Here is a 21,752-nt window from a genome sequence, read left to right on the forward strand (position 1 = left end):
CAAAACTCCATGGTCCCCCCAGCCCTGGGCTTTGGCCTCACCTCCCTCCCAGCCTGCTTCTCCTACACTGCAGTTTGCAGTTCTGCTTTCTGGCTGGGACACCAGGGAAAGTCATCCTTTATCTTCGGATGTGATTCAGAAGCTCCTCTGAACCACTTCTCCCCTCCAGCCAAGAGGCCGCCAACATCAGGATCTAAAGATACCCGTGCCTTGGAAAACTGCCTCCTCAACTCAGCAGCTGGGGAGGAGGTGGCTCAGCTGCAGGGCTCTGGGGGCGTCGACACCTACTCATGGGTGACCATGGGCAAGTCACGGAACCTCAGCTTGCTCTCCTGAGAAACGACACACCCCTTTCTTCAGGACCCACTTTGGGGGCACCAGCCGCACCCCTTCCTTCTCCACTCTGATCACAGGGGCTGTGAGACCCAAAGGAAATAATGAGAGGGAATCCAGCTCCAAAATACCATGAAAGGGATTCCCTGCCTAGCGAAGGAGACCTTCATCTCCTCTTTTTAGGGCAACTGGAGAAAACACACGAGCAAACAAGAAAGACTAGGACTTAGAACATTCTGAACCTTTGAAAGGGCAGCCTTAGGGGTGGGGGGGAAGGACCCTCCAGAAAAGGCTGGTGGACGGGGCAGGTGGGAGACTCGGGTAAGCTGAGAGCAGCCTGAGCAGCCCTAACTGCTCCCCTCTTTGGCAGCACAGACACAGTCTATGCAATTGTTTCCAGGTCAGTCTCTCCAGCCAGACTTTGGGCCTGTACACCTTCTTGATCCCGGAAGCTACAGAGATGTTTACTCAATGAGCGTTGAGTGCAACAGAATTAGATGCACTGGTCCAGATGTCCCCATGGAACCTCTGTTTTCCTGAGAGGCTTTGGATGCCTCTCCCCTTCTGAGGCCCGCTCCAGCCCCGCCTGCTCTGGGGTGACCTAAAGCTGCATTCCTCTTCCTCTAAAATCACAAAAGTGGTTGTCTCCAGCTCTCTGGTAGTTAGCACTTAGTACGTAGGAAGGTTCTCAAACTATGTGTGTTGAAGTCAGTCAACGAGTATTTTATAAGTTGTGCCCTGACAAAAGGAGCAGCTAGAGCCTGAAATCCAGCCCATGAGCCCCTCACTGAGCTTCTGTGCCACCCCAGAGAAAGGAGCACCTTCTTCTTACTGGTTAAGATGCAATGGCTTTTTGTCGTTCTCTTTAATTCCTCGTAGCTTGCACAAAGGCAGGTGTATGTTGGTGAGGATTCCATTTCTCTGCTCCTGGTTCAGTGCCTGGTACATGGGAAATGCTCATCATGTCTGCTGCCTGAGTTCATGCACCTCAAGCGTCTACTGCATGCCCAGTCTGCACAAGCTTTCACCGTGGGTGAAGTGCCCAGGATAGATCAGCTTGCAGTACCTCAGCAGCCTGTCTGCACAGGGCAGGCTGGAGTTCACTGCCCATCCAGTGAGCTGGCTTCCCTGAATGTGCTGAAGATTTTATTATAGCTTCATCTTAGACACGCCCTAGAAACTCGCTTCTTCTGGGACTGAGACCAAAACCTACAGGGCCCAGGCCTGCACGAAACCAGAGTCTAAGCAGATAAGCAGGGCAGAAATGCCCAGGGCAAAATCACACCCAGACAGAGATGTATGAAATGAGCTCTTCACCGTGGCCATAAAGTCCACAGACCCTGGTGGTGGTTTGGGCCTGGCTCCTAAGAGCCAAGCTCCTGCCTTCCTTGTTCTGGCTCAGAATGCTACCACTCCCCAGGGAGGGCCAGAAGTGGGCAGGACACAGAGAGAGGTGTGCAGAGGGAAGCTGTGCTTAGTGCCTAATGGAGAGAGACGGGGTAACTGAGGGAACTGGCAGGAACAGGGAGGGCAGGCCTGGGGAGGAAGCCATGGTGGAGTGCCTCCCAGTCAGCTCCAATCCTTCCCCAGCTCGGGTGCCAGAAATGCCCTCGCGAAGCAGCTAGCAGGTGTTTCACATTTTTGCTTCACCCATTTGCAGAAGCGACGATCAGCTTAGACGGGAAAGCCCCTCATACTCTTCCACAGAAGTTCCCTAGCAGGAGGCGATCTGGGCATGTAGCCAGAGGATAACAAGTTTCTACAAAGCTGCAGGTTTTATATTTCAAAACTAACATAAACTTTGCATATTATATTATATCCTGTTTATTATATAAAAATGTTTTTTCCTTAGATTATTTGAGTAAAGCTGATATTCCAGGCAAAAGAGGCAGGTTTCTTTCTTTTTTTTTTTTTTTTTTTAAGATTTTATTGATTTATTTGAGAGAGAGAATGAGACAGAGAGAGAGCATGAGATGGGGGAGGATCAGAGGGAGAAGCAGACTCCCTGTCGAGCAGGGAGCCTGATGCGGGACTCGATCCCGGGACTCCAGGATCATGACCTGAGCCGAAGGCAGTCGCTTAACCAACTGAGCCACCCAGGCACCCGAGGCAGGTTTCTTTCTTCACTCTGCATAGAACTACCACCTGTCTCCCTGCCCCTCCCCCCAAACTGTGTGCACACACATGAAAGTACTGTTCACCATAAACTTTGCCTCTTCTTGCAGAATGTCCCCACTCTATGTCCTACCATCTCCAAAGCCTATCTGGCTAAACTCTACCCCTTAACTCAAGGCCCTGCTCCAATGTCACCTCTCCCATGAAGTCTTCCTAGATTCCCCTCAGGCTAAAAGTAATCTCTGCCTTTGTGAACACCCTCAGCTCTCTCCGTGTGCTTCACTTACTTCTGACCAAGTTCCCTGTTAGTCTTTTGTGTCTCTGTCTTATTTTCCTAATGAAAGTCAGCTACTTGAGAAGAAGTTCTGATTTTTCCCTGTATCCTCCATGGAAACTGGTGTTGTATATATAGTAGGTACTCAATACATGCTGAACAGATTTCAGAGCACTACTATTAATAATAATGATAAGGGCAATTTCACCTGGGTGTGGGTCACTGCAAACCTCTGCTCTGTGGTGCATTTATGCCTGGCGGTAACCGGGCTGGGCTCTGGGCTGGGGAAGGCCTGCAGTGTCTTGCCCTCAGTGTTATAATGGCTCATTTTCTAGCTGGGGATGACTCTGGTTCAGGTTGAAAGGATTCACCCAACAACAGAGCAGTAACAAAGAAAACAGGATCATACCTTAATATTGTCTTCTGGCCAAGAGTTTAGCATGGTTGCAATGTGGCCCTTGTCATGAATGGTGATGAACAGCCCACTAGGAGAAAAAACACGTACACAGAGAGAAACCAGGCAGTCAGACTAGGAACAAAGACCACAGTACTGTTTATCACTGCATCGTTTAATTTTTCCCACAGACATGGTCAAGGCGGGGCCCTGCCCCCAACATTTTGGAGGGCCCAGCCCTGGCCTTCCTCCAATTTCTCCTCTCCACAAGGCAAGGAGTCCATGGGGCCGAGGGATGTGCCCACCTGGGGCCTATGCTCACCAGAGTCTGCACCCTCCCTTCTTCTAGACCAGGCACACAGGACCCCAGAATTCTCTGAGGGACCCCAAGGCTGCTTCAGGAAACCATGTTGACCTCTTCCTGGGTCCCCCCGTTTCTGAGTATAGACCACACTATGGTGGGCAGAGCCCTAGGCCTGGGGCTGTGACTGGAGCTTGGACATTCGAGTTGTGGTACCAGACACAGGTACGGGAGGCCCCGGGGCAGTGGGGGACAAGGCTGGGGATGGGAAGAGGGGTGGGCTACCAGCCAGGAGCCACTCTTCTTTGCAGTACTAGAGCGTGTGACTTCTAAATTCAAACGTGGCCTTCCAGACCAGCAGGAAGGTACATCTGTAAAGGCAGGAGGGGGGATGTATTTTACTTACCAGTGTATTCGCTTGATTTTAGAACTTTTATTTATGTTTAGACCTCCGTATGTGGACCTAAGTCTTCTGCCCTGGGATCAGGGGTGTGAGAATATGTATACCTGGAGAATATCTGTGCCACTTCCTTCCTTTCCTTTGTTCCTCCAATGCATCCAGAAAGGCTCCTTTTCCTAACGAGGTACTCACTCTGGTTCGCCAATGTGAGTAGGCTGGGGAGGTGTGGAGAGCAGCGTCCCGACTCTCACTGTCCTGGCTAACTCAGAGAAGACTTCCAAACAGTACTTTACATGGCTTCATGAGAGGCTTGGATTTTGGATCCGTTATTTAAATCATGCCCTAGTCAACACTGTAAAGGCCCTTGGCCCTGCTCTTTGGTCTCAGCAGTGTTGTAAAACTCCCAACCCTGGATACACCTACTGTCTGTTTCCTGTGGGCCCCACCCAGGCAGCCAAGGGCAGGGGGAGAAAGCCAGACCACAGGAAAGGCTGACGGGCACCACCACAAATTCTTCACCGGCAACCCACATGCACTCTCAACAACCGCTCAGTCTTTGTTCTTTCTGTGTTTCTCTGCTCAACAGTCACTCTTTCCACTCTTTGCAAAGACTATTTTAAACTTCTCTGTTCTCAAACCTCCAACGGCCTCCCCGTCCCCCAACTCCCCTAGTGACCTTGCCTCTGATGTCATGTGAAGCCATGGGATGGCGTCTCTGTCAGCTTCCCACCACCAAGCCCACAAACTTCTGCATCCGCAGGCAGTTCCTTTATTTCTTCCATTCCAGTGAATATTATAAAGTCTTATACTTAATGACGCTCCTCTCTCCCCTAGATTTTCCATTAAGTTCCCATCAGCCACAAAATCTCCCCAAGTCTTTATCATCTTAAAGACTTCTGACTTTTGTTAGTGGTAGTCTCTTGAACAGAGTAAACTTTCTGTAGATAGCAATAATAAAACTGTTATTTTTAAAAAATTTAAAAAAATTATTTGAGAGAGAGAGAGAATGCACAAACCAGGGGAGGGGTAGAGGGAGAGGACAAGCAGACTCCCTGCTGAGGGGAGCCCAATGCAGGGCTCGATCCCAAGATTCTGAGATCATGATGTGAGCCAAAGTGAGATGCTTAACTGACTGAGCCACCCAGGCACCCAAAACTGTTATTTTTTAAAATTTTATTTTATTTAAATTCAATTAGTTAACATATATTATTAGTTTCAAAGGTAGAGTTCAGTGATTCCTCAGATGCATATAACACCCAGTGCTCATTACATTAAGTGCCCTCCTTAATGTCCATCACCCAATTACCCGCCCCCCCCACCTCCCCTCCAGCAACCCTCAGTTTGTTTCTTATAGTTAAGGGTCTCTTATGGTTTGCCTCCCTCTCTGTTTTTATTTTATTCGTCCCTCCCTTCCCCTATGTTCATCTGTTTAATTTCTTAAATTCCACGAGTGAAGTCATATAATTGTCTTTCTCTGATTGACTTATTTTGCTCAGCATAATACCCTCAAGTTCTATCTATGTCATTGCAAATGGCAAGATTTCATTTTTTTAACGTCTGAGTAATATTCCATTGTATAGATATAGCACATCTTCCTTATCCATTCATTTGTAGATGGACATCTGGCCTCTTTCCATTGTTTGGCTATTGTGGACATCACTGCTATAAACATTGGGGTACAGGTGCCCCTTTGGATCACTGTGTTTGTATCCTTTGGGTAAATACGTAGTAGTGCAGGAGGCTGGGGAAAGATGGCGGAGTAGGGGACCCTATTTCAACTGGTCCCCGGAATTGAGCTGGATATCTACCAGACCACTCTGAGCACCCATGAAACCAGCCTGAGTTGTAAGAAGATCTGGATCTCTACAAACAGAATATCATAGGCGGTTGGTTTTGAGATATGAACAGGGAGCTGTGATTCCGCGGGCAGATATCGGAGGATAAACGGCAGCGGGAGGGTGCTTGGCCGTGGGGATCCTACAACTCCGGTGAGCAACAGCCTCGCGCGCTGCGGACAGGCACAGACTCGCAGACTGGTAGCGGCGGGGAAAGGACTCTAGGGCAGCCCCTGGGGCGGAAACCCGGAGCGGCGGGGTCACGCCTGCGAACTGCAGCGCCCCGGACAGAAACCTGGAGTGGCGGGGTCCTGCACACGCGAACTGGGAGCAGCTGGCAGTTTTAGAAGCACAAAGGGCAGACGTGCCCTGACCTGGAGGCAGGACTGGGGGCGCTGCGGAGGGGCACACAACCCAGGACGCTGCAGTTTATAGCAGCACGGACAGAAATGGAGACGGTGTGGCTTGGAGAGCTCACTGAAGAACAGACTGCGATCTCTCTGCTCTGAGGCAGAGGGTTGGAAACAGTCTCTTCTGCTCTGACTCGCGGAAGAGACGCAGAAAGCCGCCAGGGAAAGCCACCAGAGAACAAAAGCCCCAAAAACTGATTTCCACTGAGCCCATCCCCCGCCACAGGAGCGCAGGGCAACTCTGCCCAAACAGGGGTGCCTGAGTAACAGCGTGGCAGGCCCCTCCCGCAGAAGACAGGCTGGGAAAACAAGAGGCCAGCAACCCTAAGGTCCCAAGAAAACAGGTGCATCTTGCTTGGGTTCTGGTCAATAATTTGGACTCTATACATTCCCTCAAACACCCATCAACAGAATGACTAGGAGGAGAAGCCCCCAAAATAGAAAAGACTCAGAGATTATGACTTATGCTGCAGATTTACAAATAGATGCAGATATAACCAAGATGTCGGAGATGGAATTCAGGCTAGCAATTGTGAAGACAATGGCTAGAATGGAGAAATCAATTCATGGCAACATAGAGTCTCTAAGGGCAGAAATAAAAGGTGAATTGGCAGAACTTAAAAATGCTATCAATGAGATCCAATCCAATCTAGATAATCTAACAGCTAGGGTAACTGAGGCAGAAGAGAGAATAAGCGACCTGGAAGACAATATAATAGATAAAAAGGGAAAAGAGGAGGCCAGGGAAAAACAACTCAGAATCCATGAAAATAGGATCAGAGAAATAAGTGACACCATGAAGCGTTCTAATGTCAGAATAATTGGAATCCCGGAGGGAGTGGAGAGAGAGAGAGGACTAGAAGTTGTATTTGAGCAAATCGTAGCTGAGAACTTCCCTAATCTGGGGAATGAAACAAACATTCGCGTCCTAGGGGCAGAGAGGACCCCTCCCAAGATCAAGGAAAACAGGCCAACACCCCGGCATGTGATAGTAAAACTTGCAAATCTTAGAACCAAGGAAACCCTCCTTAAGGGCAGTTAGGGGGAAGAGATTCCTTACGTACAGAGGGAGGAACATCAGAATAATGTCAGACCTATCCACAGAGACCTGGCAAGCCAGAAAGGGCTGGCAAGACATATTCAGGGTACTAAATGAGAAGAACGTGCAGCCAAGAATACTTTATCCGGCAAGGCTTTCATTTAGAATGGATGGAGAGATGCAGAGCTTCCACGACCGGCAGAAACTGAAAGAATATGTGACCACTAAGCCGGCCCTGCAAGAAATATTAAGGGGGGTTCTATAAAAGGATAAAGACCCCAAGAGTGATATACAACAGAAATTTACAGGGACAATCTATAAAAACAACATCTTCACAGGCAACATGATGACAATTAATTCATATCTTTCAATAATCACTCTCAACGTGAATGGCCTAAACGCTCCCATAAAATGGCACAGGGTTGCAGATTGGACAAAAAAAGACAGGACCCATCCATGCGCTGTCTACAAGAGACTCATTTTGAACCTAAAGATACATCCAGACTGAAAATGAAGGGATGGAGATCCATCTTCCATGCCAGCGGACCTCAAAAGAAAGCTGGGGTAGCAATTCTTATATCAGACAAATTAGATTTTAAACTAAAGTCTGTAATAAGAGACACAGAAGGACACTATATCATTCCTAAAGGGTCTATCCAACAAGAAGATCTAACAATTGTGAATATCTATGCCCCCAACATGGGAGCAGCCATCTACATAAGCCAACTGTTTTCCAAAATAAAGAGTCATTGATAACAATACGTTAATTGTAGGAGACCTCAATACTCCACTCTCAGCAATGGACAGATCATCTAAGCAGAAAATCAACAAGGAAACAAGAGCTTTGAATGATACATTGGACCAGATGGACCTCATAGATATTTACAGAACATTCCACCCTAAAACAACAGAATACTCATTCTTCTCGAGCGCACATGGAACTTTCTCCAGAATAGACCATATACTGAGTCACAAATCAGGTCTCAACTGATACCAAAAGACTGAGATTATTGCCTGCATATTCTCAAACCACAATGCTCTAAAACTGAAACTCAATCACAAGAAAAAATTTGGCAGAAATTCAAACACTTGGAAGCTAAAGACCACTCTGCTCAAGAATGTTTGGGTCAACGAGGAAATCAAAGAAGAACTTAAACAATTCATGGAAATCAATGAGAACGAAAACACATCGGTCCAAAACCTATGGGATACTGCAAAGGCGGTCCTAAGGGGGAAATACATAGCCATCCAAGCCTCACTCAAAAAAATAGAAAAATCCCGAATTCACCAACTAACTCTACACCTTAAAGAACTAGAGAAAAAGCAACAAACGACGCCTAAGCCATGCATTAGAAGAGAAATAATTAAAATTAGAGCAGAAATCAATGAATTAGAAACCAGAAACACAGTAGATCAGATCAAGGAAACTAGAAGCTGGTTCTTTGAAAGAATGAATAAGATTGATAAACCACTGGCCAGACTTATCCAAAAGAAAAGAGGAAGGACCCAAATTAATAAAATTATGAATGAAAGGAGAGAGATCACGACTAACACCAAGGAAATAGAAACAATTATTAGAAATTATTATCAATAACTATATGCCAATAAACTGAGCAATCTGGATGAAATGGAGGCCTTCCTGGAAACCTATAAGCTGCCAAGACTGAAACAGGAAGAAATTGACAACCTGAATAGGCCAATAATCAGTAACGAGATTGAAGCAGTGATCAAAAACCTCCCAAAAAACAAGAGTCCAGGGCCTGATGGATTCCCTGGGGAATTCTACCAAACATTCAAAGAAGAAATAATACCTATTCTACTGAAGCTGTTTCAAAAAGTAGAAACAGAAGGAAAACTTCCAAACTCATTCTATGAGGCCAGCATTACCTTAATCCCCAAACCAGGCAAAGACCCCATCAAAAAGGAGATTCAGACCGATATCCCTGATGAATATGGATTCCAAAATCCTCAACAAAATCCTAGCTAATAGGATCCAACAATACATTAAAAGGATCATCCACCACGACCAAGTGGGATTTATCCCCGGGATGCAAGGGTGGTTCAACATTTGCAAATCAATCAATGTGATAGAACACATTAATAAGAGGAGGGAGAAGAACCATATGGTCCTCTCAATTGATGCAGAAAAAGCATTTGACAAAATACAACATCCTTTCCTGATTAAAACTCTCCAGAGTATAGGGATAGAGGGAACATTCCTCAAGTTCATAAAATCCATCTATGAAAAACCCACAGCAAATATCATCCTCAATGGGGAAAAGCTGAGAGCCTTTCCCTTAAGATCAGGAACACGTCAAGGATGCCCACTCTCGCCACTATTATTCAACATAGTACTAGAAGTCCTAGCAACAGCAATCAGACAACAAAAAGAAATAAAAAGTATTCAAATTGGCAAAGAAGAAGTCAAACTCTCTCTTTTCGCAGACGACATGATACTTTATGTGGAAAATCCAAAAGACTCCACCCCCAAATTACTAGAACTCATCCAGCAATTCAGTAATGTGGCAGGATACAAAATCAATGCACAGAAATCAGTTGCTTTCTTATACACTAACAACGCAACTGTAGAAAGAGAAATTAGAGAAACGATTCCATTTACAATAGCACCAAAAACCATAAGATACCTCGGAATAAACCTAACCAAAGAGGTAAAGGATCTATACTCTAGGAACTACAAAACACTCATGAAAGAAATTGAAGAAGACACAAAAAGATGGAAAAATATTCCATGCTCATGGATCGGAAGAATAAACATTGTTAAAATGTCTATGCTACCCAGAGCAATCTATACCTTCAATGCCATCCCGATTAAAATTCCAATGACATTTTTCAAAGTGCTGGAGCAAACAATCCTAAAATTTGTATGGAATCAGAAAAGACCCCGAATTGCCAAGGAAATGTTGAAAAAGAAAAACAAAGCTGGGGGCATCACGTTGCCTGATTTCAAGCTATATTACAAAGCCGTGATCACCAAGACAGCATGGTACTGGCACAAAAACAGACATATAGACCAATGGAACAGAATAGAGAACCCAGGTATGGACCCTCAATTCTATGGTCAAATAATCTTTGACAAAGCAGGAAAAAACATGCAATGGAAAGAAGACAGTCTCTTCAATAAATGGTGCTGGGAAAATTGGAAGCCACATGGAGAAAAATGAAACTCGACCATTCTCTAACACCATTCACAAAGATAAACTCAAAGTGGATGAAAGACCTCAATGTGAGACAGGAATCCATCCAAATCCTAGAGGAGAACATAGGCAGTAACCTCTTTGACATCACCCACAGCAACTTCTTTCAAGATACATCCCCAAAAGCTAGTGAAACAAAAGCAAAAATGAACTTTTGGGACTTCATCAAGATAAAAAGCTTCTGCACAGCAAAGGAAACAGTCAACGAAACAAAGAGGCAACCCACAGAATGGGAGAAGATATTTGCAAATGACACTACAGATAAAGGGCTGGTATCCAAGATCTATAAAGAACTTCTGAAACTCAACACCCAAAAAACAAATAATCAAGTCAAAAAGTGGGCAGAAGATATGAAAAGACACTTCTCTGAAGAAGACATACAAATGGCTAACAGACACATGAAAAAATATTCATCATTAGCCATCAGGGAAATCCAAATCAAAACCACACTGAGATACCACCTTACACCAGTTAGAATGGCAAAAATGGACAGGGAAAGAAACAACAAATGTTGGAGAGGTTGTGGAGAAAGGGGAACCCTCTTACACTGTTGGTGGGAATGCAAGTTGGTACAGCCACTTTGGAAAACAGTGTGGAGGTGCCTCAAGAAATTAAAAATAGAGCTACCCTATGACCCAGCAATTGCACTACTGGGTATTTACCCCAAAGACACAGATGTAGTGAAAAGAAGGGCCATATGCACCCCAATGTTCATAGCAGCAATGTCCACAATAGCCAAACTGTGGAAAGAGCCGAGATGCCCTTCAACAGATGAATGGATAAAGAAGATGTGGTCCGTATATACAATGGAATATTACTCAGCCATCAGAAAGGATGAATACCCAACTTTTACATCAACATGGATGGGACTGGAGGAGATTATGCTAAGTGAAATAAGTCAAGCAGAGAAAGTCAATTATCATATGGTTTCACTTATTTGTGGAACATAAGGAATAACATGGAGGACATTAGAAGGAAGGGAAAAATGGGGAGGGGGAATTGGAGGGAGAGATGAACCACGAGAGACTATGGATTCTGAGAAACAAACAGGGTTTTAGAGGGGAGCGGGGAGGGGGGATTGGTTAGCCGGGTGATGGGTATTAAGGAGGGCACGTACTGCATGGAGCACTGGGTGTTATAGGAAAACAATGGATCGTGGATCACCACATCAAAAACCAATGATGTATTGTATGGTGACTAACATAACATAATAAAATTAAAAAAAAAAAAAAACCTAGTAGTGCAATTGCTGGGTCATAGGGTAGCTCTATTTTTATTATTTTATTTTATATTTTATTTTTTATTTTATATATTATATATTTTATATTATATTTTATATATTTTTATTAATTTTATTTTATTTTATTTTATTTTATTCTTGAGGAACCTCCATATTGTTTTCCAGACTGGCTGCACCAGTTTGCATTCCCAACAGTGTAAGAGGATTCCCATTTCTCTGCATCCTCTCTGCATCCTCTCTGCATCCTGAGTTGTTAGTTTTAGCCATTCTGACTGGTGTGACGTGGTATCTCATTGTGGTTTTGATTTGTATTTCCCTGATGCCAAGTGATGTTGAACATTTTTTATGTGTCTGTTGGCCATTAGTATGTCTTCTTTGGAGGAATGTCTTCTGCCCATTTCTTGACTGGATTTTTGTTTGTTGTTTTGGGTGTTGAGTTTGAGAAGTTCTTTATAGATTTTGGATACAAGCTCTTTATCTGATAAGACATTTGCAAATATCTTCTCCCATTCTGTTGGCTGTCTTTTGGTTTTGTCAACACTTTCCTTTGCTGTGCAAAAGCTTTTATCTTGATGAAGTCCCAATAGTTCATTTTTGCCTTTGTTTCCCTTTCCTTTGGAAACATGTCTAGCAAGAAGTTGCTGTGGCCGAGGTCACAGAGATTGCTGCCTGTGATCTCCTCTAGGATTTTGATGGGATTCCTGTCTCACATTTAGATCTTTCATCCATTTTGAGTCTATTTTTGTGTATGTTGTAAGGAAATGGTCCAGTTTCAATCTTCTGCATGTGGCTGTCCAATTTTCCCAACACCATTCGTTGAAGAGACTGTCTTTTTTCCATTGGACATTCTTCCCTGCTTTGTCAAAGATTACTTGACCATAGAGTTAAGGGTCCATTTCTGGGTTCTTTATTCTGTTCCATTGATCTAGGTGTCTGTTTTTGTGCCAGTACCATACTGTCTTGATGATTATAGCCTTGTAATACAGCTTGAAGTCCAAAATTGTGGTGCCACCAGCTTTGGTTTTCTTTTTCAACATTCCTCTGGCTATTCGGGGTCTTTTCTGGTTCCATACAAATTTTAGGATTATTTGTTCCAGCTCTGTGAAAAAAGTTGATGGTGTTTTGATAATGATTGCATTGAATGTGTGGATTGCTCTGTGTAGCATAGACATTTTAACAATATTTGTTCTTCCAATCCATGAGCATGGAACATTTTTCCATTTCTTTGTGTCTTCCTCAATTTCTTTCATAAGTGTCCTATGGTTTTCAGAGTACCTTTACCTCTTTGGTTAGGTTTATTTCTAGGTATCTTATGGTTTGGGGTGCAATTGTAAATGGGATTGAGCCCTTGATTTCTTTCTTCTGCTTCATTGTTAGTGTATAGAAATGCAACTGACTGCTGTGCTTTGATTTTATATCCTGCCACTTCGCTGAATTCCTGTATGAGATCCAGCAATTTTTGGGTGGAGTCTTTTGGTTTTCCATATAGAGTATCATGTCATCTGCAAAGAGTGAGAGTTTGACTTCTTCTTTGCTGATTCAGATGCCTTTGATTTCTTTTTGTTGTCTGATTGCTGAGGCTAGGATTTCTAGTACTATGTTGAACAACAGTGGTGAGAGTGGACATGCCTGTTGTGTTCCTGACCTTAGGTGAAAAGCCCTCAGGTTTTCTCCATTGAAAATGATATTTGGGGTCGGCTTTTTGTATATGGCTTTTATGATACTGAGGTATGTTCCCACTACCCTACACTGTGGAGACTTTTAATCAAGAAAGAATGCTGTCGTTTGTCAAATGCTTTTTCTGCATCAAGTGAGAGGATCATGTTTATCTCTCTTTTCCTCAGCTTCCTTATTTTCCATCATTTTGTCTTCTGTATCACCGACTCTCCCTTCCACCTTGTTTATCCCAGCAGTTAGAGCCTCCATTTTTGATTGCATCTCAGAAATGGCCTTTCTGATTTCAATTAGATTTTAGTTCATTTATTTCTCCAGGAAGGGATTCTCTAGTGTCTTCTATGCTTTTTTCAAGGCCACCTAGTATCTTTATAATCGTTGTTTTGAATTCCAGTTCTGACATCTTACTTATATCCATATTTATTAGATCCCTGGCTGTGAGTACTGCCTCTTGTTCTCTTTTTCTGGGGTGAGTTCTTCCATCTTGTCATTATGTCCAGAAAAGAACAGATGAAAGAGGGAAAATACTAATATGGCAACAACAACACCAGAAAAATATATACTACACAGGTCAGAAGAGAACAGAAACCAAAAAGAAAAGGAAAAAAAAGAGAATAAAAATCAAACAAGAAGTAGAACAGAACAAGAGCAATAAACTGGAGTCTGAGTGTATTTTGGTCTGTTTGTTAGAAGAAACTAGATCTCCAAATAGGCAAGAAAGAAATACAATGAAAGGAAGCCAAAAATGAAAAATATATATAAACTGTAAGTGAAAAATGGAAAATTAAAAAAGACTTAAAAAGTAATTGATAAGAAAATAGCTGAAAAGGATAATAAAATATAAAACTGAAGGACTAAAGAACTCTACCAGAAAAATATATACTACATTAATCAGAAGAGAACAGAAACCAAACAGAAATGAGAAGGAGAAAAAAATGGGAATAAAGTTAGACAAGAAGTTGAACAGAACAATAAACTAGATCCTGGATGTATTTTGGTCTGTTAGAGGAAACTAGATCCCAAAATAAGTAAGAAAGAAAAGCTTATATATACACACAAATAGAGTTGAATAGAATGAAAAGGAAATCAAAAGTGAAAAAAATATAAACTGTAAGTGAAAAAATGAAAATTTAAAAAGACTTAAAAATTGATACAGTAGGAAAATAGCTGAAAAGGGTAATAAAATATAAAACCAAAGGACTAACGAATAATAAGAAAAAACCACAAACGCTACATTCTTCTTTCCCTGGGCTGGAGTTCTGCAGTTCTGTGTGATCGGTAACCTTGGTATTAGCTGGAAGTCCCGCCACTCCTCTGGGGGAGGGCCCGTGGCTCTGATTCTCAGGTGTCCTTCCCCAGCAGAATCGCACCGCCCTGGCCCTGCCCGGCTCAGTGTCAGCTGCTCCGGAGCTGATAGGGGGGTGAAAATGGCGGTGCCCTGCTCTCTAGCCCTGGACCTGAAATTTCACGCCCCCCACTCCTCAGAGCCCTCAGGAAAAAGCAGTCTATCACTCTTACCTCCCTGGTCTCCACCCGCTCTCTGTGCTCACCCAGCCTGTGACCAAGCTTTTTTTTATCTCAGACATGCAACCTGGTTTCGAGTCTCCAAACTTTACAGACTCTGGCAGCACGCACCCTGCGGGAGGGAGAGGGCTTTCACCAGGTTCTGCCTCTTGCTGGGCCCCTGCTCAGAGAGCGGTCACCCGACAGTGCCGAGGTTCACAATTTCTGGAAACACCTAGCCGAAAGCTGGTGCCTGGTCTCCCTGTTTGCAGCCGGCTTCCCCACTCCAGTGCCTGGGAGCTCTGCCGCACTTAGGCCCCCTGTTCTTTCTGTGACCCTGGGGATCCTGAGACCACACTCTCCCACCTGGGATTCCAGCCCTCTTCGCCTCCGGAGCACCTTTCAGGCAGAAACATCCCTCACCAGAGCAGACTTTTCAAAGTTCCGATTTTGCACTCTGCACCAGCTTATGGAGGCTCCCTCCCACACCCTGCGGCTTATCTTCCCATATATCCCCTGACTCACTTCTCCCCACCTCCTACCTTGCAGAAAGTGGTCGCTTTTCTATTTGTAGAATGGTAGCAATTCTTTTCTCAGAGCTCTGGTTGATTTTGCAGGTTTTCAGAATGATTTGGTAACTAGCTGAATTCCAGGGACCAGACGAAACAGGATCCCCTACTCCTCCGCCATCTTACCTCAACTGAACTGTTATTTTAAAAAATGATTATATTATTGTTACAACTCTTAGAGTGTATAAAATACACATATATTTTAAGGCAATGGAGGTTGGCCAAAAGTAGGCAGAAACTGAAGGGGCATTTACCTCTGAAAGCAGGAATGATACCTCTCGAGATTTACGAACTTGCAGCTCTTTGAGGGGAGTCTCATCTGCCAGCAACTTAGGGCAGCCGGGAGCCAAAGGCTTACTGGCTTGAGGGGCTGGAAGAACAGCCAGGAAGTGAAAGGGGGCATTCTGGAAGGGAAGGAGCCACGGAAAGAAGGAACTCCCCATCTGTGTATAAAAGCTGCCCACGTTATTTACCTGCCCACCATCACCTGTGTGCACTGAGGGCCTGGCAAAGCGGCGGCACCTGGCAGCTGCAAAAACTCAACAGAAGTTTCGGTTACAGCTGATGGGGAGAGACAGGGTTTTACACAGAGGTCCTTTATAATACTCTGCTTACTTTATGCATGTTAGACATTTTCCATAATAAAAAAATTTAAACAAAATAAACCAACAAAAACCACCACAGAACCACAAACTATTCTTGGTTTCCACATTCCTTGCCAATACTGTTCCTTCTCTCTCCTCCCTTCCATAGCCAAACTTCTTAAAAGCACTGTCTACACCAGCTGCCTCCAGTTCTCGACTCCCACAGCAGGACGTCTTCCCTCACAGTCATGCTACCAAAGTGGTGCTTGTGAAGACCCTACCACATGATGACTGCCACGGCCCAAATACAATCGGGACCTTTAGTCTTCACTGCCTTTGGCTTGTCAGTAGCATCTGACACTTTTACCTACTCCCCCCCACCCCCCAACCTTTGGCCTCCATGACTCTGCTCTGAGTTTTCCTCTTCCCTCTGGCTGCTTGAAGTTCTTAGTCTTTCACGCAGGGCCATCCAGCTATTAGGTGTTACAGTTCCTCAAAAACTTGTACTTACTCCACTTTCCTTCTTAGTCTTATTCTTTCTCTCTGTGATCTCATCAGTGTCCCAGGCTTTGGGCCAGTAACTCTCAAAGATCTGCAGACCAGAGTTTCTCACCTTTGGTCCTCCTGACATCGGGTTGATTACTTTTTTGCTGTGGGAAGTGAGGACCTGTGCATTGTAGGATGTTTGGCAGTATCGCTGGTCTCTACCTACTATGCCAATAGCACCCCATTTTTGTGACAACCAAAAATATCTCCAGACGGTTGGTAAATGTCTCCTGGGAGGCAACGCCACGGCTGGTTTGAGAGCCATTGTTCTCAACTTACCTGACATCTCCCTTTGCATGTCTCAACGGCACATCAAACACAACAGGTCCAAAACCAAGTCTCTGACCCTAATCTTCCACCACTATGACTAAAAGACAAGACAAAACAAAGACCCAAGACAAACCTGATTCTCTTCCCTTCCTCTTTTTCTCAGTGAATGTTATCACTGTAACCCACTCCATACTAGGACATCTAGAACATACATCTAGTTTAACAATCCCAAAGCTCTGGAATCGGTCCTCTCCCCTTTAATATAACCCAATGCCAGGTCCTTCAATTCTACCCTCTTCTTCCTTTTTAAAGATTTTATTTATTTATTTGACAGAAAGAGAGCACAAGAGGGCATTAGCAGCGGGAGCTGCAGAGGAAAAAGAGAAGTAGGCTCCCCGCTGAGCAGGGAGCCCGATGCAGGGCTCTATCCCAGGACTCTGGGATCATGACCTGAGCCAAAGGCAGACACTTAACCAACTGAGCCACCCAGGCGCCCCTCAATACCTACTTTTTGAATAAGTGCAGAAGTGAGCACGTGAACTTGATGATGGCTGAAGATTGAGGGATGAGCATGAAAGGTGTTGAATAAAGTTTGAGTGAGGGAAACTGTCATGTGTGCTGTGTTGTAAATGCTCAAGGGATCATCTAGGCTGGGTGGGGCTGGCCTGGGTTAGGCTGTGCCCTGAGGCTTAGACCAGGGAAATGCACGTATGAAGGCGGTGGACAGGCCAGGGAAGAAAAAACTCCAGAGCCTAAGACTTGGGGGATGCAGGGCTCTTTCCATCATACTAGTGGAGGGCAATGTGGGTGTTTGAATTAACTTATTCATAAGGTTTGAGAGCAAGTTCCAGGCATTTACTGTGCCATTTGTATCGATCAAGATGAAAACAAAGCACTGGATTGGCTTCTTGGAACTTGTTTATAAGAATCATCTCTAGGAAATTTGAGTTTGGAAGATCGTACTATGTTGGTAATAATGAACTTCAAGGACTGCCCTAGATGAGAAAAGCAGCCACACACGGCTTCCGGCTTCCTGAAATTTAAACAGGGGTACTTGCCTTGGTGGCAGTAAGATAAATGGGTCAAGGTGAGCCTATAAGCCTGGAACTTTTAAAGAACCACCTTCTCCTCCACTCAAACCAGCCACTGCTCTGAGGCCTGGCCTGAGGAGGTCTTCTGTTAGGGGTGTATTTATGCCAGTTATTACTTTCCCACAGCTGTGATTCTAATGTCCATAAGTGATTTCCCGCCGAGGTTGTCCAGAGCTAGTCACATGGAACAATAATGCCAACAGGATGCCAATTCTTCGAGCTGGAAGAACTGCATCCCAGCCCCAGGCTCACTGATGACTCACCGAGTGACCTTGGGGAAGTCATTTACCCCAGTGACGCATTAATTAATTAATCCCAGTGACGCATTCCTTGGCCTCTTGAAGCTCTTAACTTGGCCCTGTTCTGGAAATGTCCCTCACCCAAACAACTCTGGTTCTCAACATTCCCCTGACAAGATTGAGGCTTAGTTCTTAACAAAAAGCTCACTACTAAGGGGTATGATCCCTATTCTAGATCTTAGCAAAGGTCTTACGTGATTAATTCTAAACACAGGAAAAGTATAATTACAGAAATTCTTTGATACATTAAAACAGTCCCTCTTTGTTGAAGATAAGGAGAGGGAGAAGGGACACTTAAAATGAAGGCTTTTACATTTAAATTTGAGCTACTAAAATTTCAACAGACCTTTTTACTCTCTTATTTTTTTGGCATATATAATTTTATGCTTGGCAGAGATCATGCCGCAAAAATAACACTTTTGAAATGTATTAAGAGCTTTTAATCACTTCTCAAAGTGCTTTTCCATCTATTATCATAATTGTAGCTACAAATGATCCCAAATGGATTGACTGGATGGCGATTTTGAAATATCTAGTTCAAAGACCTCATTTTATAAAAGAGGACACTGACATCCAGAGAGGTGAAGTGACTTGTTCAAGGTCACACAGATCATAAGCAGCAGAACCTGGTTGAGCCCAGGTCCCGAGTCCAGGGCTCTCTCCATAGACTCAGACTTCCTGTTCCCACAAACAGCTAGAGGTATAGAGTGAAATGTACCAGAGATGCTCCTTGGGGCCAGTAATGGAACATTTTTCTTTGATGCATGTTGGTGAGGAAGTAAAATGTGCAGAGTGAGGGATTCTGATGATAAACAAATGGATTGCAGGTTCCAGCGGGACCCTGTGGGGGTCTCTTGCCCATCCACTCATTTCCAGGCAGAACTGCTTCTAGACTGGCTCAGAAAGAAGAGACCGCCAGGGAAGAAAACTCTTCAATGCCTCAGCAACCTGTTTGCAGCTTCAGCCACTTCCACTCGGGGGACACTATCTTGCCCAGCAGTACCTGATGATGGGGTTGGTTGTTATCTCTGTTTCCCTGAGGTTCTGATCAAGTGAGAAATGCAGTCACTCCTCTGCATTCCTTCTTAGTGACTTCTGGAAGAATACGTAAGTGCCACGGGAGGTGCTCCTACCTATACCTGCTTAGTCTCATTTGGAGATCTCAGACCCTCAGGAGTCCCTGAGGCTGGAATGCGGATTTTCACCTAACTTCCAATAATCCAAAGCATTGAAAATGATGGGGCTGCAAGTGACTCAAGTGAGGTTTTAGGGAAATGGCAGATGGAAGGTGGCACAAACTAGGGGTTAAATATAATAATAAATATAGCTTTACAACTATAGCACCTGGGTTCAAAGCCTGCCTCTGCTACCCACCAGCTATGTGGCCTATGGACAAGTTACTTCCCTTCCTCAAGCTTCAGTTCCTCATTTGTAACATGAGCACATGATACCAGCTGCTTCATACCTTTGCTATAAGGACTAAGGAAGACAATGTGCATTTAAAAGAGTTTATTATAGTATCTGCTGGCATATAGTAAGCCCTGAACAACAGACAGCTCTTAGTGTTGCTGGGCTAGTGTAGTGGTTGAGTCCAGACTCAGGAGTCACACTGCCTGGGTTCAAACGCTGGCAAAATGCCAGTGAAGCACCTGGCTCATAGTAAATGCTCAGTGGATGTTAGTAGCTAATTATGAATTTATATTTTAACTAGAATTATTCCAAGTCAGTGTGCATGTTTGTGAGGAGCCACAATTGGCGATTATATGTGCATTTGGTGAAACAAGAAGACAGTCATAAAGTTTGGTGGAAAATCTTTCATTATGTGGGTCACTAAGTGTGGGCAAAACACTGAGGTGATACACAGTCGGGACTAAAAGTTTTCCATGTTCCCTGCAAGAGTTAGTATTCAATGAGATTGATATCAAGGGTAAACTGAAAGGAAAACCAGGGCACAAATGGGCAATATTCATTCATTCACTCGCTCATTCACCATTCGTTCACTCATTCACTTATCTGTCCATCCATCCATCCATCCATCCATCCGGTAGGCTTTTTTGAATATCTCTGTTCCAGGAATGCTGTTAGGCCCTTTATGTACGTAACCTTAATTCTCACGCAAGACTATCAGATGGGCACCACCACCATTCCACAGAGGAAATTAAGAACTACAGATGTGAAAGTGGAGGTGAGATCAAAGCACAGGTATCGTGGATCCCAGAAATGTGGCTCCTTTAGTGTGTGATTTGGGGCAAGTCACTTCAACTCTCTGTGCCTTAGTTTCCTCTTCACTGAAATGGGAACAATGGCTTCTCCATAATGGAGTGACTGAGGATGAAACAAGGCAAGTTCACAAAAACTCTGCACACTGGAAAGCCCTATGGACATGTGAATCTTGGTGTTCGTCTGACTTTGTCCAGCAGGGAGCATCTGAGAGGGGGCTAATGTGAAGCTCTCCAGGAGCAGGCCAGTCTCTCTGGTTTCCTGGTGGTCCTTGATGGATGAATGGGGCCATCACTTAGGTGTCAAGGAGCTGTCTGAGTCCACAGCTGGGTCTGCTTCAATCTTCTTTCCTTGAGAAGGAGCCAGAACCCCCCGAAATGAGTGATGCCCTGTAGAGCATTGCCTTTGACAGCTGGTGTGATGTCATCATCCTGCTCCGAGGCACGACAGGAGGCAGGAAGGTGGGAAGCTCCAGGAAGACTTGGGCTGAGACGCAGAGGCATTTCCAGCTTTTGAGTGAGTTATAGGCTGCCCTGGGGGATCCCAAGGCGCTGAACATCCTGCGGTGAGCTAATGTAACCCGAACATTCATCAAGGCTAATGACTCCTCTGAGTAGTTGGCACGGAGTGTCCTTCACCATGCCTGGTGGGGCAAAGACAGAGGCACTAGGACAGAGGCACTCCGGGGACTCTCTCGCTGCTAATAGTCATTCAGTGGAACAGGAAAAAAACAGAAATAACTTTGGCTATTGATGACTTCCCCAAGTTTTTCCTGTTTACTTCAAGGAAACAATTTTGGAATTGAGAGAAGAAAAAATACCTATAGTGAATATGGCCAGCTGCCAACCTCTGGAATCCGGGGCTTATCTGAATACATGCCCTGCTCTACATAACATACAGCCTATTCTTGAAAAGTTATGAGTAAATAAATTATCTATACTTAACATTATATTATACATGGACTTGGGAGGTTTGCTGTTTAAGGGGGACCCCTGCTGAGAACAGTTAGTGAACATTGATCACTGTCCCCCTGATTTATGACTCACCAATTTGGACTTTCTGACTTCAGTTTCTAGAAACAGAACCCAGATTTTCTCTTAGCTGATGCCGGGACAGCAGGACCCACTGGCCGAGCTAAGAAGGAGTGGCCAGAGAAGCGGGGCGACCCCCTCCTGCAGGAGCTTTGGGATGAATGTGCAGATGGGGAAGGGAATGGATTGATGTGTAACAAAACTGCATTGAACACTAGCTCTCTGTACTTAACAGCATGTGGCCTGACAGGCATATTTGTGACAGGCTGTTCACCCTGCAACAGAGTTTACATGACACCTTGGGGTGCAAATGTTTCAGGGCCAGGGTGTGAGTCACTATCTTCTCTTTCCCCTCGCCACGCCAACCTGTACAGTTCCAGATGAGGCCACTTCAGGAGCCCGGTCCCGG

The 21,752-nt window shown here is 44.5% G+C and overlaps 1 protein-coding gene across 4 annotated transcripts in view; it reads right to left on the reverse strand.

Annotated features, from left to right (window-relative positions):
* The window catches only part of ME3 (malic enzyme 3), a 197,069-nt gene that overhangs the window by 66,134 nt on the left and 109,183 nt on the right, over positions 1-21,752 (reverse strand). For all 4 annotated transcript variants that reach the window (XM_032393613.1, XM_032393612.1, XM_032393614.1 and 1 more), the window contains one exon: positions 3,132-3,207. In XM_032393613.1, the coding sequence (XP_032249504.1) occupies positions 3,132-3,207 (76 nt within the window). The remainder of the gene's footprint in view (positions 1-3,131; positions 3,208-21,752) is intronic.

Source organism: Phoca vitulina, unplaced genomic scaffold (genome assembly GCF_004348235.1).
Source record: "Phoca vitulina isolate PV1807 unplaced genomic scaffold, GSC_HSeal_1.0 scaffold74, whole genome shotgun sequence".
NCBI classification, from domain to species: Eukaryota; Metazoa; Chordata; class Mammalia; order Carnivora; family Phocidae; genus Phoca; species Phoca vitulina.